A 26,097-nucleotide genomic window follows, 5' to 3' on the forward strand; every position below is an offset into this window, starting at 1 on the left:
TGCTTAGCGACAGCAGATGAATGCATCTAATAGATGCAACCAGGAAATGAACAGAGTTTTCTTTTTGTCCCTTGTTTTCACTTGTTTTGTTGGCTCTATTATTATTTTATTATTACATATGATGCAACATTTTTCATGCGTTTTTCCTTTTCTTTTTTTTAATGGGAGGACAGAGAAGGGGGAGCATTCCAATCCCTTGTGTAGTAGCAACAAGAAGAAATGCTGGTTCTTGATATATGTGATTATTAGAGATGTTTAGAAGCTCAACTAGCTGCTGGAATTTAGGGTCAAACACACAATGGTAAATTTCTGTGCAGCTAAATGACTCTTTAGAGCAATTAAACAGCCATCAATTGAATACACCAAGCAGGTAAAGGTGGGTCAGCCAGGAGGAAGCTTTTAGTCCTGTGCACAGCTCATGTAGTTACTCTTACCAAGTTGTGAGGACACAGGAAAGCCAACCCCAAATTTACAAGAACTATGAGCACAACTCTCTGTCCCCAGGTCCACATAACAATGTGATTCCTACAACCTAGCTCTTAAGAGAAAAGCACCTAATACTGTGGCATCTGTGACAAACATCTAAACATAGGGAAGGTTTACACTTCCATGGTCCATCTCCCTTCAGCTGCAGACCTGTCAGGACCTCAACCCATGGATACAGCCAGCTCAGCATCACACTTTTGAAAACCAGGCTGAGATTTCCCTTCCTGACTTCCAATAAGCAGAGGCCACTGCCTATGCACAGCTCCAGAGAATAAAAGGGACAGTGAGTTACACTGAGTGTGCTTATGGCAGTACTGTAATTTGGATCAGAAGTGAGCTTTGGAAGTGAAACTCTTTATCTTCCCACTTTCAGCACTCGGAGCAGTCCTAGAGCATGGAAGCTGGACCCAGTTTTGTCTGGAACCAGCGTGGAGAGGAGACCCAGGATCACACCTGATGTGCTCCAACTGCTGATGTTATGGAGCCAGGCTGGAAAAACCCCCAGAACTCCTCCCACATTATGTCAGATCTTCATTAACAACCGTTTTATGATAGAGATCTACTTATATTGGGCCACAATACTTACTAATGTATCCAGAGCCATTCATCCTCTTAAAGCCCTTTTCCACTGTCAAAACAGCATGGAAGGGGCCTCTGTGCATTCGAAACCAGGCCCAAGGCACTCAGCAGTTGAGTATCAGTCTTCTGTTTTTTTTCCATGAATAGTCCCATTGAAATGAATGAGTTTATTCATTCAAGTGAGGCAAGCAGAATTTGGCCCTTGGTGTGCACTTTGTGTAAAAATATCTGCAAAGATTTACAGTATTCCCACACACAGATAAGATTATCCTTGGCCAATTTTGCCTCCTACTTGTCTTGCACAGTGACCCAGTTTTAGAAATTGATACAGGCGTGGGTCTCCCTGAGCAGTGCTGGGCACATCAGTGCTCAGAGTGCAGCACGTGAGCTGCTCCAGCATTAGTCACTATCACACTACTACCATCCTTGCTTGCTTATTATATCAGAAATCTGGGCATGCTTTAGGCAGGATCATTTCGATATTTCAGTGACATTTTGAAACGGTCACGTCAGCATTTCTCTATCTGTTAGCATTGGGAATCCTATTTTAGCAAATAATTGGACTCAAAATTATTTGAAGCTGTCTCTTTAAATCTTTTCAGTCACACTGTGCACATAGATCCGAAAACCCAAAGGAGGGTTTTTTTCCCTTGAAATTCACTATTTATTTAACATATGATAACTTTGTTATGAAATTTTAGATTTATCAGGCTATCAACTGCATGTTATTTAAGAAGCAGCTAACTAGGGGTTATTAAGAACATATTGATTGAGTTATAAGAAATATGTAATAAAGACATATTTGGTTACATATCAATTAACTCTGCATCAATATGTTTTAAGAAGCAGATGGTATTTATTTAATACACAATAAGTGTCTTCTGAAATTTAAATTCAATTGGAGAAATTTAATTTCCCTAAAAATGATTATGGACTAAAAAATTCTGAATTAATTTTCAGATCTTCATGTAAGCCCTTTCCACAGGTAGGGAATAAAAGGATTAAGTTGCAAAGCTGCAATTAAAGCAACACTTTTCAGAGCATAAGCCCTCTCTTTATAAGCTCCTAATACGATTTCATTGCCCTCCTTTTACTAATCTGCAATAAAGGTGGAAAACCTCATCTGAGCAGAAAGTGGCAGCTCTCTGCCTCTGCAGGGAAAATGTGAGCTGGCTACTGAAATGGCCATGGTGTCCTAGCAGTGCTGGAAGGAATTTCATCCCTGATGGAGGCAGTGGCTTTCAAGGTGCTCTCACTGAGCAAAGCAGCAGTGCTGAGACAGCTCTTTGGGTGCTAATTTGCTTGTAAATTTGACCTCCTGTGATATGTACTCAGTCCTGAAGGACAGAGGAAGTTTGTTCTCTATGAAATAATAAAACAAAAAGTGGAGAAGAAATGCAACCAGGGAAGGTGAGTTAACAGTAATGCAAGAAGGTCAGACATTTAGGAAGTTCTCTGCCAGGATTCCCAAAGCTCCTGTGGCTCATCCAAGTGCTATGTTAGAGTAATTAAATGAACCACCCAGTTGCTCAGGTCATCCTGGGGTAGAGTTGCCCTGGCTATGAACTGCAAAATGGTACAACTCCTGTTGCATTCACATTTTTATTGGTACCACATAGCTGCATGCCTATCAGACAGACCCACACACACATACTCTGACCTCCATGCTCAGCTCAGGGTGCAGCAAGATGTCACTTGCATGACACTCAGGGTCCTAAACCCCTGACTCAGCCTGTCTCAGCTCCCAGCATCTGTCCCTCTCTCTGGCCCTGTCACCTCTGTGCCTCCTGCCCATCTCTGCTGGCCATCAGCTCTCTGCTGTCACAGGAGCAGAAACAATCTTCACCTTGTCCTTGCACAAGAGAGGTGCAAGAGGAGGAGGCTGAATATGCCAGCAGACCCGGAGCCCACAGGTATCTGTGAGGAGCAGTAACAGCAGGAATCAGAGAGCCAGAATCATTAAAAATTCCTCCCATAACATATAGAAAAAGCTTTGCCCTTTACGTGGCAAATCAATGGCCCTCAGCTGAGTGCTACAGGCTGAGAAAGGAAGAGCAGAAAACAGATCAATAACCTCCTCAATGTGAACCAGTTTAGGAAAGAGTCTTCACCCAGACTGAGCACAGCACCCAATAAATCTGTGCTCCTGGGGTGGGGCCCTGGGCCCCCTTCTCCTGTTCCTCCCCTTCCCATTCAGTTCAGTGCATGAGTACAGAGCAGTGTGTGATCACCTTTCAAAGAAGTGTCCATCAATGGGTGGAAACCACTCCAGGGTGACAGAGGTGGAGGTCCGAGCCACAATCTGGGGGGCAATAGCAATAGGAGCTGGTTTCTTCACAGGCTGCCAGCTCTGATAGACGAGGTCCAAGTAGCAGTGCATCCTGGCCACTTGGTTGGGTGTGAAGGAGTCGGTGCAGTCATCATCTGAAATTAAAGAAGTCACATCAGCCATGTGGGAAGAGAAGGTGGGAGCAAGTAGAGAATTACAACCTGGCAAACAGCAGCAAAGGGCAGGACAGTTTCTTGCAGCCTTCTAAAGTTAATGGTCTGTGAACAAATCAGTGTAGTCATCACTTGTGAAGGCAGGTGAAAGGAAACAAAAGTTAAAAAGGAAAAAAACAAATCAATAAATGTTCTCTCCCTCTGGTCTGAGATACATATGAAGCACCTAGAGATCATACCTAGGTGAGACAGAGACGTGGGGGTGAAGAAATGGAATGCAGCACCTTCTAGTCAGAACTGGGGCTACCAGTCAACCTCTGGGCTTAAAAGAATTTCATGCCTAAAATAATGTCTCTAGGAGAGGTTGAAAGGGCAAGGGACAGCCAGTGTTGAGATAAAGCATAGGCTAAGATTCATGCAAACTGTGTGCAACAAACTTTGACAGATTTATTAGCTCAAGAGAACATAAAAATTTTTAAAAATTTGATTTTTAAAAAGTTCAGAAATTTTCTAATGAGGAAGAAAAAAAATTCTCAAATATTAATTAAAAAAACATTACAAACACTGATTAAAAATTTAAAATCATATCGTGCAGTAAAATACCTTGATTTCTATTATAAATCTCCCTTACTACCATTATGATTCTAACCCCTCCTGAGCCCCTCATAAACATTTTTGAAATTTCACATTTCTTTTTCATTCAAAATGGAAAAATCCTTTTGCTGGATCATTTCCCACAAAACACACAACTAGTGCTCTCTGAACACCATACAGCTTTGCAACTGCAGTGTTTCAGAGAAGCAGATAAATATTTCTCTATTGTTGCAGATCACAGAAAGAATAAATACATTGTACAAAGTCACCCAGAAGAGCTGTGATGAAGAACTTATTGCTACCACTTTAACCACTTTTCTGGTACTCTTCCCATCAGATGAAAAGCTCTGAAAAACACAGTGTTTCTTCACATGTGCCTGCAGAGTTCCCAGCCCAGCAAAGCTCAGTCTCAGATGGGACCTGTGCACGCTGCCACAGCACAAACAACAATGACAATTTTGCACAGGTCAAATACTGCACATTCCTGGGGAGATGCAGGTCACCAAAGGCTTTTTGGAGAGTCCCACGTGTACATGAAAGTTGGCTGTTCAGTAGTGCAAGAGCATTACTAGATGCTCTGATGTCTGTGGAACTCAAGAGGAGCAATAAAAATATGAATTTGTTCCAATGAGAAGTGTGAATTTGCTGGCTAAATGAAACCCTTACTGCATCTTCACTGAGCTGCAAGCAAAAGGACACAGCCTCAGTTGGGATCCTGATCAAATTACAGCCCCAGATGCATCCTACCAGAGTAAGAAAACACCACTTCATGTTATCCTGTGTCTCTCCTAATTCAAATGTGCAGCAAACCTCCTCTCATCAAACACACACTGCAGATAGACAGACACCACCAGGGTGAAAATATCTGCATAAACACAGGAATTTGCAAAAAGCTGCTTTAATATGACATCTCTGGATTTCCTCAATGGTTATCAATGGTCTGCCCCTAAGCATGTTGTAAAAGCCATAAATATTCTTCCCAGAAGCCCAGAAGGAGACAAAGGCCCTTAACAGCCATCATAAAGGACCAATAAAATACATACAGGACAAAGGAGTGAGACTGTGACACAGGACCAAGATGGCCTGCATCCTGTCTGCTCAAACATCAGCACAGGCTGTGTTCTGGGGGAGGAGAAGGGAAAAAGGTATTGCACCTGCTCATTCAATTTGAAGAAAGGTTCATGATCCTCAGATGAAGTAATAATTAGAGAAATTCAAGAGACTTTGCTGAGATGCTTATTCCAAGAGAATTCAGAGGCAGAATTCCTTGCTGGTTTCATGAAGAGTCATCTAAAAGGCCAACTTATCTTTTTACTTGGGAACACCATGGCTATTTGAACTTGTAAAAACAATTTACAAGTCCAACTCCTCACACTTCTTGATCTTCTGGACATAACTTGTTATTTTCAGGAAAAAATTACCCTTTCAGTCTGTGCTTTGCTACAGAGTTGGGGGGTAACTGGACAGATGGATGCTTGACAGACAAACACAGTATGATCCAAGCCCAATCCAACCTGGCCCTGAACATTTCCAGGGATGGAGAACCCACACCTTCCCTGAGCAACCTGGGCCAGGATCTCTTCCACCCTCACTGTGAAGAATTTCCTCCTAATGTCTAACCTAAATCTCCCCTCTGCCAGTTGAAAGCCATCACCCCTTGTCCTATCACTACATGCCCTAGTAAAAAGTCCCTCCTTAGCTTTCTTACAGGGCCCTTCAGGTTCTGGGAAGGATGCCTGAGGCTGTCAAGTTTGACCCCCTCATTGAGTCTGGTCCTGGAGCAAAGGACACACAGGTCAGCATAAAGCCCCATGTGAAATGGACTGTAGAACCCACAGGCAACATTGCTTCTCTTTTTTCCCACCCAGCTACAGACACCAGGAGCAAACCAAGGAAACTGAAGTACCTGCGTAGCTCATGAAGTTACTGAATGGTGTGTTTAGGAAGCTGTGAAAACCACACGTGTCATTGCCAGGTCCTGGATCTCCACACAGCTTGTGCTTAGGAGCAGGGTTGGTGTCACTGCAGAGGTCCCCAGTCTCAAAGGAGGGCTCAGTTTCCATGCACGGGTCGCTGCAGGAGAGGATCTCGGAGATTCCCCGGAAGACGTGGTAGAGCCCCAGGCTGTGCCCAATCTCATGGATCATGGTGTGTGTGTGGCCAGGGATACCATAGAAGGAAGGATTCAGCACAATGCCACCTGCAAGGGAAAAGACAATGAGCTTCACTTGCCTTGTCTTCCTCAGAACAGTAAGAAAAGGGAAAGGAAAACAATCCTAAGGGCAGATCCACCCGCAGCTCATCAAATCCTCTACAGCACAGGCTGCTTTTTGTACCATTTCCTGCTCAGAGAAATTGCACAGCAAGGGTTAATGTCACCCACAATCTGGGGCTCTGAGGATAAGGAGTCATGGGACAAAGTCCAACACCCTAACCCAAAATCAGTGACAATAGGTCTTTCCACTGAATATGGTCAGTCTGGGTGGTGTGTTAAATAAGGAAAACTACTACGTGCCATTACCTCATACTCTGCAATTTCAAATCATTTTGCCTACTTAAATAGAATGATATTGCCCAGATAAGTGTAAGTGATGTATTTGATACCAAGAGACAAACAAAACACACCTGGAGCACTCTCTGTTTTATTCCACAGTGGAAAGATACAATAGAAGCCCATTATCTTCTGAAACACCCTAAAAATCGGAGTAGGTTGCACCAATAGTTGCAAATTAACAGCTGAGCAAAGAAAACCAGAATATATCCAAGGCTGGAACAGCTTTTGTGGGGTGTGCTCTGATCACAGAGACAGCTTTGATGTAACTGTCAGAAACAGACTCTGCTCATGCACTCAGAGGAGCTGAGTGTGATCAGAACTGCACAGTCCACTAATGAATATGCATAAGTCAAACGTGTCATAAAAAATGAAATCCTGAAATGTGGTAATAGATGGTTACTAAATGTGCACAAAGAAAGCAAATAGTGATTTTTTTTTTTTTTTTTTTGGGTTGTTGTATGTATTATGTGTAGATAAACAAATAGTAAATTAGTGGGGCTATGCAGTATATTGAATTAATAATAAGAACTGTATTTTTAGTTTGGCTAGATGCACCTTTGGATTTATGATATGCTTCACATATTCTTTATTTAGCTTGTTGACCTCAACTTTTCCAAGCCTTTTATTTAAAACCGTTTGTGTATATTGCCTACCATGAGAACAGGAGACTGCTATGTGGAAGTTATAGTGGGAAAATAAATCTTGGTAAACTAATAATTTAGAGACAACGAGGAAAGTAAAGGTTTTGGCAAGAGGAACTTTATCATTGACTGTAGCACAGGAAAGATGAGATCACCAGGTTCTGAGACATCATAGGCTCTTCTTTCTCATCTGCCTGGAGACTTGGTTACAATAATCATGGAATGACACGAAAATAAGACTGAGAAGATCTTAAGAAGTTATCTAATTCCACTCTCATGCAACATAGGAACAATTAGGACCTATACAATCCCTCACACATATCGCTCAAATGTCTCTTTACAAGCCCTGATGTCGTGACTGCCCCAGCAATCAGTGTCAGCACTCAGTATCCTTATGGCTGCAAGGATTTAACTCACATCTAATCTAAAATTGATTTTTTGGCAGTTGAAGTTCATGACTTCAAGTCCTACCTCACTTGGATAAGAAGAACAGAAGATTCTCCTCCCCTTTCATCAGCTTTTATGAGATTATCATCATCCCCACTTCAGGATCTTTTCTTTCAGTCTGCATAGTTGTAATCCAGTCCACCTCTCCCTGTAGCTCAGTCCCTTTGCTAGACCCCCCTGACTGTTCTGCTTTGTTTCTTTCCCAGTTGTTTCACATTTTCCTTCAAGTACACGTGTCCACACATGATACAATGGTCCAGCTGAAACGTTATTGATGCTGGAGGGGAAGGACCACTTCAGATGTCTTGCAAGGATGAATGCACTCATAGAGACAGAGACTTTCCCTTTGTGGATGCACATGTGGAGAGGAGTCAAGTGGGCATGTACAACACACATATAGAACTAAAATGGAAGTGAAAATTTAAGTACAGACACAAAAGGGTAAATGTAATCAGTGACACTGCAGCATCATACTTATGGCTCCATATGCAGTGTCTGCACATCCTTTTCAAAGCACTGAACTGGTCCTTACACCAGTTCTCCACAAGCCCAATTGGTTCTGGCGTTGGACAGTCCTGAGACAGCTGGAGAGGGAGATTTTATTTTTGCCTTTGTAGAAAATTTATATTTTTCACAGCTGTCAAGAATCTAAATCAATTGCAGTTTTACAGAAAAGATAAACTCCCTCATCCAGGCGATCTCTATCCAAGCCTTTAGATCTGCACCACGGGACATATTTCATATTTTTTATTAAGTACATATTTGATTTACAGAAGAGAGTGAAAAAGATTAAAGATGAATTCTTAGAGACTAAGCACAGGTCTGGGAGAGCTATTGTGACAGGAAATTATGATCATTATTTATTTATTACTTTTTTTTTTCCACTGCAAGTCAACTTTAAACTGTTGGTAATGTCATTTTTTCTCGTGAGATCTTTTTTTTTTTTTTTGGTCAATAAATTCTGTCAATACACTGTAGGAGCTGAATTTAAATTATTATGCTCAGCCACAATGTTGACAATTAGCTTAACAAAGTGACAGAAGAAGTCATCAGGGCTTTGGGCAAGCCCCAGCCCTCTTGCAGAAGGTTCTTCGTGACACTCTGGAGCTCTCTCCTTGTTCTCTGTTTCCTCCCATGGCAACACCACGGGAAGATGTGGAAGTACTCATTTCAGGAAGGATTGGCTACATTGCAGCTCTAGTTCACCCCAGCAGTGGCATTAGGGCTAATGTTTCCCACCAGTGACCCACACTGTTGCACAATCAGGAGCAAACAGAGTTACTACGGGGCTGGTTCAGGAGTGGGACCGTGGTATTACAAAAAGATGGAAACAACAGCAGAGTGGGTTCTGGCCAAGGAGGGGGTTAATCTCTCTCTTTGTTTTTGCCAGATGTTGCCATGAGGAATGCTTGCTGGCAGGCACTCCCAGCATCTTCTGGTTTGGGTGCTCCCAGCAGCAGCCCATGGAGATGGAGCTGGAGGCAAGTCAAAGTGGAAGTGTCTTCACTTCCAGCCTGGCTCAGCAGGAGACTGGATGTGTGTCAGTGCTGGGCCTTGGGAAGGGAAGTTTGCTCACACTTCTTCCAGCACAGCTGCAGAGCTGGATGTCATAATAAAACATTTACTAACTGAAGTAGGGCAGCCAGCTCCAACTCTTTGGTCTGTCCATGGAGCTTCTCTCAGATAAGAAGACAAGTGACTATAAAGAGCTGTTACCTTCTAGGTTTTGGGTAGTGCATTTCTGAACCACCCTGACTGATGGATCAGGCTGTAGTTCAGCATTTTAAATAAATTATAAAGGGTATGCTTTAGAGTAAACACTGTATTTGCTCTCCTTAGCTGAGCATTATATATTTACCACATCTTTTTTGCTTTGGTCAATATGGGGGTAGGTAATATGATAACTATCTGAAACAGCCTTTCAACAAAACTGAACTTGGCTGAAAGCAGATTTCACTTATACCCTTGGAAGATCTGGACAGGCTGGAGAAAGATCTGGAAAACTTGCAAGAATCTCTTACAAGATGACCAGAACAGGTCTGCAGCCCCAGGGAGGTTTGGGCAGTTAAGAGACACACAGACTCCATTGGTGCCTTCGAACCTTTTGGGTTTACTTTGACATTTTGCAAGGAGCACGGGTCTGGTGGCACTGCAGGGAAATGAGTCATTTGGGAGGTTGCAGAGCTTTGTCTGGGATCCCTGGGTACAGGGCCCTACTCAGAAACTTAGTTATGAAACACGCAGGGCAATCTGCAGGGTGGTGAACTCTTTCCAGTCCCACTCACATCAACACTGGAAATAAAATCTCTCAGCAGTTTGCTCTTTTGCAAACTGTTAGAGAAAAATAGCAACAAATCTTAACAAAAGTCTGTAGGGAAAATTAATTGAACACTTACTAAATAATGAAATAAGGATCAGAACATAACAGGCTAAGGTTAAAAATTCACCTCTGTCTAGCATTCCCTTACCTATTTCCCCCCCCCCAGTCTTCTTTACAAAGTGGAGTGAATGCCCTGTAAAGTAGCTTCACTTAAAAGGTGAAATACTTTCAGCTTGACATCATCTACAAATACCATAATATGCTTTGGGTTTATAACCTAATATTTTCCTGGTTGTGAGCCAGTATCTGGGAAATCATGAAATGCTTTTTTTCCCCTGACTATATATTAGAGGAATGATAAGAAATCAGAATGGAGCTTAACACATATTTGTCTTTCCTTCTTAGTGACTCAAAAGAATGCTTTACAAAGAAACATCTTTATCACTCACCTAGATGCATCAAAGCTTCCTTATCCCAGGGCCAAGTTGCCACTCCAGCCAGCTCTTCCTCAGAGGAATTGGCAAAGAAGATGTTGAGGTGTGTGGATCCATCCAATTTGAGTATGTTCTTCAGTTCATTGACATCCAAGTATGCCCTGTAGAAAAAGAAAAGCTTTTTTTTTTTCTGCTTTTTTTTGCTTTTTTTTTTTTTAAGGTAATACAAAAAGCAACAAAGGATTGAAGAAGTGCTGCAACCCAGGCAAAAAGCTTATAATATCTTATGTACTAATTACCCGAGATATTTTAATAACCCACTCCCAAACCTCAATTGCTTTGCATTCATATAGTGAATCTCACTTGAGCATGTCAGCCCATCAATTAAATAAGGCCACAAAATCCAAGGTGAAAACATAAAGCTTCCCACATTCCTAAGGTAAGTGTAGGAATCTATTTATTGTGAATGGAATTAACCATGTGTTATGGTCAGTAAATCTTTTTTCATCAGCAGTTACCTTGCAGATTTCCTCTAAGCTGTTTATCATTGTTACCTCTAATTTTCCTTCACAAAACCAAATTTCACATCTTCAGATTGGCTCAAGAATTAACACCAGCTCATAAAGGTACTCCTTTAGTTCCAGTGCTAGTCCCTTGTGCTGAGTTGTATACGGTTGAAGCCTGACACAGGATGGGTGTTTGGAATTGCTATTTTCAGCAAAGTTAGGCCAGGAGATCTCCCTGCAAGAGATCTCCACAGCAGTGGTACCATAACACAAGATAAATTCCTAAAGGATACTTAAGTTGCCCCTCCAATAAGAGCAGCATTTCTTCTTAGCTACTGGGATGTCTGGAGGTTATGGTGCAATCTGCTTGCAGGCAAGAAAAGTCAAGCCCTTAGCTTGATGGCCATGGGAACTACCTCTAACTCTCCTGTTAAGGAGCAGACTTGGTTAACCCTGGAGTACAGGAGGAGCTACTTGCTGAAGAACGGCCCATGGTGCCAGGCTGGTTCCATTAGCACCATGATGCTCTAACTCAAAGTAAAGCTAGAAAATGGGAACCATAAGAGTAAATCCATTGCTTCTCTGTCTCCAGCTTCCCTGGACTTTTGATGTTAAGTGCTGTGCAAACACAATCTAAATCTAGGACGAGTCACACTGTCACTGGTCAGGTGAAAACCGAGGGATCACACCGAGTCAAGGTTGTAAGGAAAGGACACTATGACAATCTTGAGCGGGTTGATTTCTGCTTCCTAAAGTCCCCCTATCCCTATGTGCATGGGTGTGCAGAGGGCTCACGCAGCTCTCACAAACCAGAAGCCCTGAGATGCAGTAAGAAGGGTTCCCTCCATACTTTGCAAGGCTTTCATTCCCAGGAGGGTGAAGAAAAAATAGGGGAGTTGGCTCAGCACCAAGATCTTTCTGTCCTTCCCTGGAGGACTTCCCAGTGGAAAACACATTCATATTTCCACAATAGCTTCTCCTGCCACTTGCTGAAGTCATTGCCTCCAAAATAGTTCATGGCTGGGTGTCCCCAGGCCCTCGCTGACTCATGGAGGAATATGTGCTCTTTGGGGACACCAGTGGAAGGATATGTTTCCATCCCATATAGTGTTTATCTTCTGATGGATGTGGATGACATCCTGAAGCAAAGGTCAGCACTATGACCCTTTACACATTTCTCATCTCTCCACTGTTCCCAACACATCCATGGAAAATACACAGATCTTCCCCTTGGCTTCTTAAGCTTCTTCTGCGTGCATCTGCACAGCATTCTGAGGCTGTGCATAATCTAATTCACAAATCTGCTTGAGCCCAAGCACGGGCTCATACTTACACGTGTCCACAAGCAAAAGTTTGATATTATATGTGAGAACCAATGTGCATTTCCAAATGAACCTGTAAGGGCGTTGGGTGAATGTGTAACATAGGATGGGTGCATGTGAAGGAGACGATGTGTATTTCTTCATGTCAGGCAACATCAGTAAAAGACAGTGAGAAAAAGTGTTAGAGAAAATGTTGGAATGACATACTCCATGCAAGAAAGACAAAAGGACAGAAACAGAAGCATTGTGTACCTCTAAGTAGAAAAATGTTTGTTTTGTATTGCAGTGGGAAGGAAAGGTCCAATGTCTGTGTTTAGACTGCTGTTGACTCTGGATGCAAATGCTTCATGGCCCATCCAATTCCCTGTAGGAGTAACTATAATCACACACTTCTATTATGGTTTCAAGTAATCTAAACTTACATTTTTTTATTCTCAGATGTTGCTTTGCTTATTTTTTACACAGTCCAGTCCCCCTTGATATCCTCAGCTCATGGCCATAATCACTGCCTGCCTTCCTTCCATCCAGGCTACGTGCTTCAAGATATAGGGCTGGTTTGTACACAGATTATTACTGCAGACAACATCCAGAGCAGACAACATTAAACTAATTGGCCAGTGATGTCAGATGAGACTGAATTCAGATTTTAGGTAAATCTGCTGGACTTAGTCAATTGGACTCAGCTTTAGAGTATTTCTCTGACCACCCATTCCCTGCTGGCCAACCAAAGTCTGTAAATGAGCAGAATACATTCACATGGTGCAAGAGCAGAGGATTTTTAGCAACGAGTCTGCACAGGAGGAGGTGTAACCAGCTCGTGTTCAGGAGAGTGTAAATGCAAACCACTTTACAAAAGCTGTCAGCAACCCCCAGCACACAAACATCCTTGAGCACTCAGCCCAGGCAAAGCCCTGGTAAGTGTGTGAACATGTGCCTGCGTGTGCATGCATGAGCAGAGGTGTGAGTGTGCAAGCAAGGGCTTGGATTGTGTACACATGAAGGCAGCCAAGAGTTTGTATGCAAAGGAACCAGTGCGTGTGTGTAAGAGATAAAAACACAAGCTGGAATTCCATCCTCTCCTTCCCCCCCATGTTTCTAATAACCTCCCATCCCTATCCATCATCACCACATTCCTACACTCAAGGAGGCATAAATTAACTACTTTTGTAGTTCATGTCCAACTACGTAGCTGCAGGCAGCAGACCCAACAGTTACCAGGTCAATAGAGTTTTCAGTTGTGTTGGACTGGGCTGACTCCCTCCTGCTGCAGCGGCTGCTTTGTTATCAGCCCAGACTATCTGACCCAACACAATCTGTGAGTGTTGCTTACACTTCTCAAGGTTATGTGGGTCCCCTGATAGAGGACATAATGTCTGTCACATGGGCTCGTGCCAAAGAGAGCCAAAGAGCCCAGCCTTTCCAGCACTGCCAAACTCGCATTTCAAAGACATGAGTGCAGTGTTGGAAAGGGATCAAAGCCTTTCCAGCTGTCATTAGAATATTTCCTTTATGCATCTCTCCATGAGTGCCAGCAACATATTTCATAAAATTCACTGGCTTGAGATGGTACCTTCAATATAAACCTGAATGGGGGAACTGTCACGGCAAGCCTATGTGGAAAACAAAACAAAACCCAAAGCACAACAAAACATGTGTAATTCCTGTAATGGAAAAAACATATGATGCTGTGAGTGTGCCTTGCTCAAGAAAGACTAATGAGCCTATTAGTGAATCATAAAAGGTCTCCTTTGCTGGAATCTTTTTTAGAGGTAGAAATTCTGTGGGCTATTTAAGGCCATTTGGGACACCAAATCGTATCAGGCAACGTGTGCATTCCCACCTAGAGCTTTCCATCAACTTACTTGTCCGATGAACAATTTCAGTTTACTGTTTTCCTCTGCTGCAGGGTAAGCAGCCCTCTGAAACTGCACCACACAACAGCTCACCCTTGGCCAGGAAACCCCAAGTCTCCATGGGAAGCACATATCCAGTACAGTGCTCCAGTCTAATTGAGGCTTTAGCTGATCCAAACAGCATCTCATGACCTCCCTGCCCCATCACTCACACAAGGTGTTATCCCCATTTCATCTTTCAAGCCTGTCCCTGCCCATTTGGGCCAAAGCTTTGCTGCTGTAGGACTCATCTCCAGGCAGAGATGTCCTGAAGCAGCCACCCCACCAGTCTGGGGGACACTGCCTGGAGCTCCCTTCTGCTGGCTCTCAACTTCAAAACGAAGCCCAGCCACAAATCTGTGTCACTTAGCTACAAACATGTTTGACAATGGCTTTTAAACTCAGCTGGTATCAGGTCTAACTGTATTAAATCTGGCCTTGGGGGCTAGAGTTGAGCAGTTTCGTAACTGGGTTGGAAACCCTTCCCCATTTTCTCACAGGTCAGAGAATTGTTTTCTCTTATTTCCCTAACATGGTTTGGGTGCAGTCGCTTGCACTGGTGGTTGTCTTTGCAAGCAACAGGAAGCCTTCCAACCCTCATTGTTAGATATTTTCTATTGTTTGCTCTGAGTTATTCTCCACTTGACTTTGTGTTTTTTTTTTTTTCTTCAAAGACAAGTGTCACTTTACAGCAAGAAAACAAACAGAGTACTTAAGGGATTATTTGCAAGACTCCACCCAAACAAAGAATAGGAACTTTGCTATCTGCTTACTGTGGAGTGTGGTCTCCAACTGCCTGATGAGTTTGTTAGCAATAAAAGACACTGCATTTCACCATTAAAAACAAAACAAAACAAAAAAACAAACAAAAAAATCCAAACAAAAAACCAAACCACACAAAAGAAAGCAAAAAAAAAAAAACCCAACAAACACAACCAACCAAAAACCCACAAACAAACAAAACCCCAACACCAAACAATAAAAAACCCCACAAACCCAAGACACCAGAATCTTTTAAACTAGGAAGTCAGCTCATACTACACGTGACAAGGACTCTGCCACTGCTCCAGCAACCTACAGACCTACAGCCCACGTTTCAATACTTTCAATGTTTGGATGTTCTTCTGAAGGTCTGTATTTTCTGCTGCAAACAATGCACATGACTATTTGTGCCATTCCCCACAGCCAGGGAGGTGAGATGACTCCCTTCTGCTTTCAACCTAGAACTTGTTGAAAGCTTATTTGAAACTGTAACGTATCCCCTATAAACCACTTAATATTTAGGCTAAACCCACCATATTTCTTTTTCCACTGGATATATTTTTTAAAGTCCTTGATCATTTCTGATGTTCCCACCTGCACTCTCCACATCCTTCTCAAAGGCAGGTCACCAAAAGAGGACACAGTGCTCAAGATCCTGCCTATAACCTCCAACATGATATAAAGTACATAGCAGAGATTTCAGGCCTACAGACATTTCTAATATTTTTTTTTTTTTTTTTTTTTTTTGCCTAAAATGCTGCAGTTCTCTCAAAAAACTGAACAAAAAACCAACCAAACAAAAAAGCAACCTGCTACAAACCCTCTTTAGCAGTGGACTTGTAATAAAATTTTTGTCTGACCTGATGTTAAAGATTTGCCTTTGCTGGCAAATTTAATTTAATTTTGCTCCTTGTTTCAGACAGATTGTCATAAATCATGTGAAGCAGGAAGCGTGCCTCATCTACATTTAGTTTAGTGTTAATTTAAGACACCGGTGTAAGTGTAGTAAAAGTCATGATAATTTATTGATACAGGTATAAATCTTTCAGTGATTGGGACAAAGCCTGAAATAGAGTGAAGCCAGAATATTACAAGTAAAAGGCTTCAGGTCCCAATTTAGATCCAGATCACTGCCTGGGTTCACACTGAAATCCAAATATGTAACTGTAATTCTGACTGCATCCAAACCAGGCAGTCAGCAGGTCATGTCCACAAGCATAAATTGCAAACACTGTCAGCACATGTAGGCTTGGCAGCTGCTAAAGCATTCTGGTTTATCCACTGCAGCAAAATGTCCTCTACAGCCCCCCAAATCTGATCTCCCGTTACAAGAAAGGAAAAATGCTTTGGCAAAAAAATAATAATGATAAAGATCCAAGAAAAGACACTAAGGATAATTGTTCAAATGTAAACTAAGCTTCTTGGGTCAGCTTGGTAGCTGGGCTGAACTCAGACACCCTCTGTGACACTGCTAATGCATTCAGGGTAGCGGGGTAAAACTGGAAGAGTTTTTTTCATCAGTGGCAATTCCTACAGTTCAGACTGACCCTAAGCAACACATTACAAAATTAAAAACCCACACAGATGGGGTCTGGGTGCCATTGAATCTAGGGTGCCCTCTTTTTCAAACAATTTATTATGCTACTGATTGAGGCTTTACTCACCCTATGGAAAACAAAATACTAAAAAATTATAAGCATAGGAGTTTTACTGTGAAAAATATCAGAGTCCTTAGGGTCTGGGATTTCTTTATTCTTCAACAGAGGCTGAGAGCAGCTCTTGGTATAAGGTAGGAAATTCTGACAGCTGTCAGATTATGAGTTGCATTCCATTTGCTCTGAAATGCTGACTTTCCAGTAGGACAGTCCTAAAAACAAGCACGTCAACCAAAACACTTTTCCCTACAAATCTATGGGACTGTAAGTAAAAGACTCCACCCTATACATTAAGGATATTTTTTGCTACTAAGATCTAAAAATCAGTATCATCATCTATAAAAGCCTTAACAGCACACCCCTGCTCTGCCCTATCTCATAATAGATTTCCAATAGGTGATACAGCCTTATTTCATGCAATAAGTTACACATAATTTCTGGATGTTGTAACTCCTATATGTCTACTTAATGGGCTGAACCACAGCAACAGGTTGGAATAAACCTGATGGTTGGACTATTCCAAGCCCAGCTCTGGGTCCTCTTTGTGTTTCACTTTGAGCCAACTTCTGCTCTCACTGGGCTGCACACAAGTATCAGCTGTGACTGTGATGTATTTGCTTCAGTGAAAATCTAGAGTTAGTCAGAACAAAATTTAATTCTCAAAGTGCAGCTTCAGGTTCAAATCCAAAATCTCAAAGGAAACCTCAGCTGAAACAACCAATTTTTGCCCAATTTCTGGCCAACTCAGCTTGCTTTTTTAAGGAGGGAGGCGGGTTTCCTCAGATCTCCACACGGATTCTCTCAAAGGTTTGTAAATCCTTGCCAAATCCTTCACAAGCCTGGGCTGAGATTCAGAAATACAGTAAAAACATATTTTTTTCCCCGGCACTTTTGCTGCTGGTTCTGGCCAGGATATGAAGGAACAGAGGCTCAGAGAAAAAGAATGGGGAAAAAGATTATGCAAAAATTTTCAGATGTCAAACATGTTCTGTCTGAGACCTGGGCAAAAATTTGGGGTGGCCCTGAATGTATACAGCATTATTTGTTCCCTCTCTACCTTTAATCTCCCAGGCTTTGCTGCCGATTCTTATACCAGACACCCCACCTCTATATAACCTTTATGTAGGTTTATAAAGAGTACAGTGTTACAGACCATAAATATGTGATCAATGAACCTTCTTCCTTTACAAGGTCGACATCCAACATTGGAGCAACATTTGAGTTTACTACTGCAGCAAGAGCTGAAAAGCCCCATTTCCTCACATAGCCATAAAGAGTAATGAAGTTAACCAACTACACAGAACTAGGGAAAGATAGACTGGCTGGCCAACTTGCAGGAAGAAAAAAGAAAACAAAGGCAAAGCCTTGGCAAAGAGAATTGTGATCTTACTGTACAATTAACTTCTGAGACAGAGAGTGGAATTAAAGCAGGGAACATTTCAAGATGGATTTCTTTAAAAGAGCAGAGCATTCTGAAGCATACATGCACATTTCACAGACCTCTGAAATCAGCAATGCTGGCAGGTTTATTTGTTTTGATTGTCCTTTTCTTTTTACTACTTTGGAGGGTTGGTTGGTTTTTTTGTTTGGCTGCTTTTTTTCTTTTCTTTCTCCTTTTCAAGACTAGAGCCAAATGACCCATGAGAAATGTACAGTAATTTGTCTCTTATCCACCCTTATCTCCATCTGATATTCACTCTGCCCTGGTTACCCTGATGTTTTTCCAGACTCTTCAGGCTGAACCATTGTAACAAGGAGAAAAGTCAAACAATAAAGACAGAAGTGGGGTAAGGACATTTTCAGGCACCTGTTCTGTTAAAATAGATTTTGTCAGTTTTTGAAAACCTCTTTGGGCTGCAGCAAACCTCATTCTTGGATACTCAAGAATTTAAATCTGTCTAGGAAGGTAAGTATATGTATATATGAGTGTCTGAGGCTATTTCAACCATCAGTTACACTGCTTGGCACTTCCACAGTGCTTCCCCTCTGGGCCTCAAAATGCTTCCTAAACATGAAGAGAGAAATTCCACTCTGGTCAGAGCCCTGACACGAGCCCTCTGCACTGCTCCAACCCCATCCAAGGGTTTTAGTGTTACTGAAGTGGGACAACAACCCTTGTGCTGGGCATCCCCATAAGAAATGTTGCCATGACTGAAAAAAACATGAAACAGGGCAAGGGAGTAATGTTCCTTGTCCTCTGAATGGGAAAAGTGAGGTAGTGAAACGTTCAAAGTAACAAAATTATTTAGTGTGACAGTGAGGATTTTGAAACTAGATCTCTTGAGCCCATATGCTGTGATAATACAGATCATCTTTCTTTTAAATAAGCAGCAGCTTGCGTTGCTGATCCTTTAAGTTTTCTGCTGGTGGCCACTAAATCATATTTTACAAGCCTTCACTCATATTTTAAAATCTTTTACACATATGTTATAATCTCAAAAAAAGTTCTAAGAGTCTGGTGCTTAGCAGAGGGAAAGTCAAAAATCCCTGCAATAAGCTGGTCCTTCCTAAATCCCCTGGCTTCACAGTTGCTGAAGACACTGTAGGACATTTACTTCATAGATAGATTTTCTCGTGGAACCAGGGTTCTTCTTTCAATGAGCAAGCAGCCACTCTTCTAATACTATTTGGCATTTCCATACCACCTCTTATCCCAAAGCTTCCAAGAAGAGCCAACAGACACAAGCAGAGCACTCTACACAACAGTTCAAGCAAAGGACATTCTGGTTTCAGTCACCAGAGCAAACCTGATTTTTTTTATGAAAAGCATCAGATACCAGGAATGAAGCTGCCTAAGAGTCAGGTCTAGAGTTAGGTAGAACATCAGTTAATTAGACTGGGAGTAAGAGATCAAGATAGAACTTGAGGCTTTGCCACAGAATTTACTTCTATAATTAAAGTAACTTATGAAAACTCTCTGTATTAAAGTCAACTAACAATTGCCACTACTACTGTTCAGCTCCAGCCTTGTCTTTCTCTTGTCCATCCCAGTGACTGTGAAGTCAGGCTTGGGGTCACATTTGCAACTTGCCCAAAGAAGTTCCTTGCTGGCACGAGCCATGGGAGTCACTGCTGGAGTGTCCCAGGCTTTGGCACTTCTGGAGCACTGGAAGATATTTTGCATCCTTCTCTCTTTATAGTCCCCAGAAAGCAGGGTGTTACTTCTGCATGGAGAACTGCCCTGCCCCTGAAGTAGGCAGCCACAGGCAGGCAGGATCAGGACCCTGCCTGGGTGGGCTCTGGTGGGTCACCTACCATGGGAATATTTGGGTTTTTTAAGAAGCCAAACACAGGGCAGGGTAAGGAGCACTGAGGCCTTGGGGTGCTCTCAGATTACAGCTCCCGCAGAAGGGTGACACGTGGTACCCCCCCTGCCAGGGTCTGTGGCTGGGACTTTAAGGGGCTGGTCCTTCAACATCTTTCCTAATTAATAAATGGGAAAAAATTTAGAATGAAAAAAGAAAGAGACGAAATTCTTCGCTCTTTTCATCTCACTTTTTGACACTAATCCTCCCTACACATAAACCCCATGCCACTAAGTGAGATATACATTGCTATTGGAATGAAGAGAGACTTGGAATCAGGCCGACATCAGAAAAAAAAAAAAAAATCATATATAACCATAAAGGATCTAGCATTTTTATTACAATAATTCTGGAGTTGATGGGCCAAAGTAACCAGTCCAAATATGCATCTTGCAAAACATCACTTTTGCTCTGGAGATTCTCCTTTTCTGTTTCTCCTTCTTTTCTGTTTCTGTTTTTATGACTTCCAAGTCTCATTTCTTTAACTGCTGGCAGGGTTGTGCCTAAAGTTGATCCTGCTGCAGTTGGCTGGTCATTGTTTATGGCTAAGATAATCCCATTTTTCCTCTTTTCTGAGAAAGAAATGAAAACCTGATTCAAAGAAGACTGGTTGAAATTTCCCTCTTATTTCATCTGATGCAGGAAAGGGTAGGGGACACCAAAGTGAGATCACAAACAACATAGTCTAATGATGAAGACTTCCATTTAGGAAAGCCAAGAAAAGATTTTGCCCCTGGCACTTAAAATTCTCACATTTTCAAAATTTGTAAGGACTTTTTCTCTGTGTTAAAACAAAGGTTTAGTATTTTAGTATATTTAGTTCTTTTTCTTTTCTGTTTTGGGGTTTTTTGTTTTTAAGAGGCAGTTGATGGATCACACCATCAACTTTATCTTCAAGCTTTTATCTTCAACAGTGAATTCTTGAAAACATTTTATAAAGGGAAAAAAAGCAGAAAGTAGGATAGTCAAAGAACTGCTAAATATTATGAGATCTTAAAAAGGTGGTTTCTCAGCAGTGAAGAGATTACAAAGAAACAGAAAATATCAGTCCTGAAACAGAAATTTCCTGTAAGAACATTTAGTTTTTAAGTTCCCAGAGTCCACAGTAAATTGCCCAGTGATCTGTCAGAAACACCAACACACCTGCAATGAAAATAGTTCAGATCTGCAGAAAAAAGCATATTGTGGACAGTGTATTTTCTAAATCACACTTTTTTTTTTTTTAATTTCTATTCCTTTTCACTGGAAGACAGAAAGAGAGGAAAAGAAAGAGCAGGAGAGACAACTTAGTTGATGATGACTTTGTCAAGCAGCTACTGTTGGGAGAGGAAACACGGCAGGAATGGCTGCAGTCAATACTGCTAAAATAAGTAAGTCCCTTAAAATCCTGCCCCTTAATTCTCTCTGTTGAGTCAGAGACAAGCAGCAGGAGGAAAGATGTACATGTTGCCTTTCCCACACACTCAAATACTTTCAGACTTCTGTTTTTTTAAACCTGTGCAGGACATCCAGCTTCTGCATAGGAACAACGTAAGGCAAATACCAAGGAAGATGTGTCCTTCTGAGGGAACATGCCTTGAACTGGAGGGTGTATCAAGCAGAAATGTCTTCTGTCCCTTAAGGAAACAGTGGCTAGCAGACACATCAAATGCCCAGGTTATTAGTTGGATATTTGGGTTGCCTCACATATGGATCTGCTAATGTGTACCAGAAATCAGGCACTATCAGTCTAAAACATAAGGCTGATTGTAAGCATTCCCTGGAGGACACATTTCCAAGACCCTACAAAATTGGACTGGCAGCCTATGAAACGCACAGTACTGATCCAGCATGTAACAGTAAACTCTAGGAAATCATACCCATATATTTGGCCTTCAGACATGAGCACAGAAATTGCCTGTTTTGGCACCACAAGCCTTGTGGATCCACTTGAATCAAACACAGACCTCTAGGAAGGGGCTATGAGAATGCAAAGATCTGTTCTCCATTGTTGAATACTTACACAAAAGGGGAGAAAACTTGAATTTTCCTTTATGACAGATTTCTTGACCAAGTTTTGCCCCAAGTACAACCACTATGGACTGGCCATGCAGCTTAATTTCCCCATAGCATTTTCACTCTGTTTTCACAACATTTCCACTGTTGGCACCCCTCAACTACACATCAACTTTGCTCTGGTCTGCTGCAGTTAATTTATTGGTAACATGTTACTAAGAGCTACTACAGGACTTAAGACCTTGATGACTACAAAACTAGCTTTGCAAAGGGTCCAGCAAAAATTGCAGGTTGTCATTTTTGTCCAGTTTCCCACACCTAGAGCCTGGATTATAGAAAGTACAGAATTACAGAAACCTGCACAAAATGTATGTTAGCATGAAATGTCTTGCAGCTTCTTGTCAAAGACAGAGGGGAGCTGTTATAAATTCCCTCACTTCTACAACTCCTCTCTTGCCAGCTCAAGGACATCTCAAGAACTTTACAAAACCTGACATCCTGCCTTAGTCAGCTGTAGGGGAAGATAAAGCACCCCAGAACCACCTCTTGGACTATCTCATCCTGATGGTTTTCTTGATCAAAACTAGAAATGCTTCAAGTATTGTTCCCAGATGCATAAAGAAAGAACTTTGCATCTGATGCAGATGAGAATAGAAATAGGTTTGAGGCTACATTATTAAGAAAAAAATAAGATATTCTGAAGCAAAAACACATGAATCAATGTATCCCCAGAAGTTAAATTATTAGAGGAATTCTGACTGTATGAAAAGGGAGACAGGAACTCCTCATCCTTTTCAGAATCTTTGGGGGGGGCAGGAAGGGGGATAAAACAGCACAGATTTCTTCAGGCAAACTAGGAAAAACAACCTGATGTGTCTGACGGAAGCATTTGACTCTGTGTTTGGAAGTTTATCATGACCGATCAATTCTGGAAGAATTAGTGAGTGAGTTCTGGGTTTTGGCACTGACACAGCTGTGGTAAAAAGGCTGGAGGCAAAAGGGAAGTAATTTTCATAATGCTGTGAACTGTTGCCATCAATCCTTACCCAAAACATTTCTTCTGCTCACTCTAGCACAGGGCTGTTCTGTAGGAGCTTTCCTCTCAGCTATTGTCCTTCGTTTCAGGAAAGCTCTTGACCTCACTCATGTTCTGGATGTGGAGATCCAAGCCAAAGAGGCAAAGTATTTGAGAGTTCAGTCTTTCTAAAGACTTCAAAGATCTTGGGATATGTAACTCAGTCCAGACAGAAAGCATCACATAAGTTTCGAACAACATTACATACAAAAACATAGAAAAGATTGAGTGACTGTTAAGGAACATGATATGATGGGGAAGCCTGATGTAAATCTTATGTCACATTTATATACTTCTTTTCAGCTTCTAATTTCAATGTTCTGTGCCCCAGTGGAAGAACCTACCTTGTCTCCAGCAATTATAAAGTCTTTAAGATTGAATTCTCCAAATCATGCCAATGCTGCCTGTCTATACCTGCTGTGAGAAGATGGCATGACTGTAACTCTAAGGAACCAACAGGATTAACAGCCTACAAACAGCCAATAGGTATCTACAAAACTGTGCAATAACACTGAGATTACACACATTGAGAGGAATCAGAAACACACAGTTTTAGTCCTTAAAAGAAAGCAAGCCAAAAAAACCCCCTCTTAACTAGAAACTCCAAGCCCAAAAATATTCAGGTATTTTGAACAACATAAGTTCATGTAATTCTTAAGATTTCTCAGGCATGCCTATGTTTGTCTCTATTTGGGCTCACTAGGATTGAAGACAGGAAGAGAGCATCATCATGCTTGTGAAAATCAGAACATCCCAGAAAATGCTGGTTTGTAATTGTTCTCAGCCAGTTCTGCAAACCTAAGCAGTTCAGACTGGAAACATTTCTACCCTCCCTGATGAAGCAAACTAAACTTTGGTCTTTTTGAGTTCTACCCATGTTCTCTTATTGAGTGTAACCTATTTCTTTATTTACTCAGATTTTTTCATCACTTAATCTCTCCCTGACTCATTTTTTATTAGACTAAATGAATACATGAATCAAGGAAACAAAATACAACTTAAGGCAAAGCTTTTCAAAGGGTAAAGGGGATTTTAATACTCACACACTACTGAATAGTCATTGGGTCTTGTCTTTGAAAGGTGCACAGAAAACATACAAATGATTACAGTGATGGGTCTGCTGATATCATCTAGATTTTATGTGATTTAAACAAGGTCTGAGCTCTGATTACAAAAGAAGATTGAATTGACACCCTCACTCCTTTCTGCTCAGTGCTCCCTAGCCTGTCTTCTTCTTCAGTAAATGAGTATAATTTACAAGTCTCATCACATTGTATGAAATGTACAGAAATTAGAAATGAAACAATAAACAAGGAAGCAAACTTCTGATCAGCTCATTCTTACCACACACTGTGGAATTCTTCACATTTTACCCCTAATCCCATGTCTGATCAAACTGAAATGTCTCCGGGGCCAGAAATGCCTCTGCATCTCTTTGGTATTTCTTTCATAGTTCAAGTACATCTCAAAAAAAAAAAAAAAATAAAAAAAAAAAAAAATAATTAAAAAAAAAAATCTTTTTTATAATTTGAGCTGCTTAATGCTCAAGAAATAATTTAGCAACAACCTTCATGTGATGGGGCAGAGCCTTAATGGAGGAGAAATGAAATGCTGGCATGGCCCAAGTAACGGATTAAATCCCCTTCATGGCACTCTGATTTTTACTATGTCTTTCAGTACAATTTTGACATGGAATTTTCCTGGCATAAATCACACAGGTTTCCCTCTTCCCCTCCACACCACGCTGCGTAGCTCTCTGTTTTGGTAAATCTCATCTATTAATAGTTGCCTTCTGTGGCTATAAAAAAATAGCTCAGTAGTCAAAAGCCAACCCTTGCTAGGGAACAGCTGCAGATGCCTGAACACACACAGGCCCCAGCATCACACAGCAAAGCCCTTTCTTGGCTCCATGTCAGAGCAAACCAATTAAATAAGGCCATAGTCAAGCTAAGGGAAAAGGAGCCCCTTCCCTGCACCAGAGCAGGAGAGACCAACTCCAGCACTAGGCTGGAGAAACATCAGGGTATTTCCATTTCCTCACTGACATTTTCCTTTTTTAAACTCATCAAATCCCCCTCCTGTGTCTTCCTCACTCCACTCCTTCTGCCAAACCCCAAGAAATTCTTGCACTTAAAGAAAGAGAACAAGGGTGTCACCACAGTGAGTATCAAAGGTCACAGGGTAAATTTTAAGGTCTTTTTTTTTTTTTTTTCTTGTTCAATTGATACAACTGATTAAAGCATTTCTGCTCTTCCTGTGCTTTCAGTAATGTCCTGGGTAACTCAGGGGAAATTCAAACCAACCAGCTGTGATCTGTGTTACAAAGTTGGAAATACAACACAAGGATGTTGATGGGGCCATACTGGAAAGGGTGAAAGAAGAGGAATCTTATCTCCTGGTAAAGCAAGAAAGTGCTTTTATGTGTCAAAATGGGAAGTATTCAGCTTAGCAGAGGATGCATCCTCTCCTCACTGAAGGGTACCAACCCCAATGGGGCTGGCTGATGATAAAGTACTTATCATAGAATCATAGAATCCTAGGGGTTGGAAGGGACCTCGAAAGATCATCTAGTCCAACCCCCCCTGCCAGAGCAGGGTCCCCTAGAGTACATCTCCTAGGAACGTGTCCAGGCGGGTTTTGAATGTCTCCAGTGAAGGAGACTCCACAACCCCCCTGGGCAGCCTGTTCCAGGGCTCCGTCACCCTTACAGTAAAAAAATTTTTTCTGATATTCAACTTGAACCTCCTATGCTCCAATTTACACCCATTACCCCTTGTCCTATCACTGGTCACCACTGAGAAAAGCCTAACTCCATCTCCCTGACACTCACCCCTTACATATTTGAAAACATTGATGAGGTCACCCCTCAGTCTCCTTTTCTCCAAACTAAAGAGACCCAGCTCCCTCAGCCTTTCCTCATAAGGGAGATGTTTCACTCCCTTAATCATCTCAGTAGCTCTGCGCTGGACTCTTTCAAGCACTTCCCTGTCCTTCTTGAACTGAGGGGCCCAGAACTGGACACAATACTCCAGGTGTGGCCTCACCAATGCAGAATAGAGGGGGAGGAGAACCTCTCTTGACCTACTAA

The 26,097-nt window shown here is 41.8% G+C and overlaps 1 protein-coding gene across 1 annotated transcript in view; it reads right to left on the reverse strand.

The window, feature by feature from the left end:
• The window catches only part of PAPPA (pappalysin 1), a 179,910-nt gene that overhangs the window by 115,468 nt on the left and 38,345 nt on the right, over window positions 1-26,097 (reverse strand). The window contains exons 3-5 of the mRNA XM_071766589.1: window positions 10,513-10,658; window positions 6,008-6,301; window positions 3,297-3,489 (exon numbers count right to left, since the gene is read on the reverse strand). Of these exons, the coding sequence (XP_071622690.1) occupies window positions 3,297-3,489; window positions 6,008-6,301; window positions 10,513-10,658 (633 nt within the window). The remainder of the gene's footprint in view (window positions 1-3,296; window positions 3,490-6,007; window positions 6,302-10,512; window positions 10,659-26,097) is intronic.

The sequence above is a fragment of the Heliangelus exortis genome, chromosome 22 (assembly GCF_036169615.1).
Source record: "Heliangelus exortis chromosome 22, bHelExo1.hap1, whole genome shotgun sequence".
NCBI classification, from domain to species: domain Eukaryota; kingdom Metazoa; phylum Chordata; class Aves; order Apodiformes; family Trochilidae; genus Heliangelus; species Heliangelus exortis.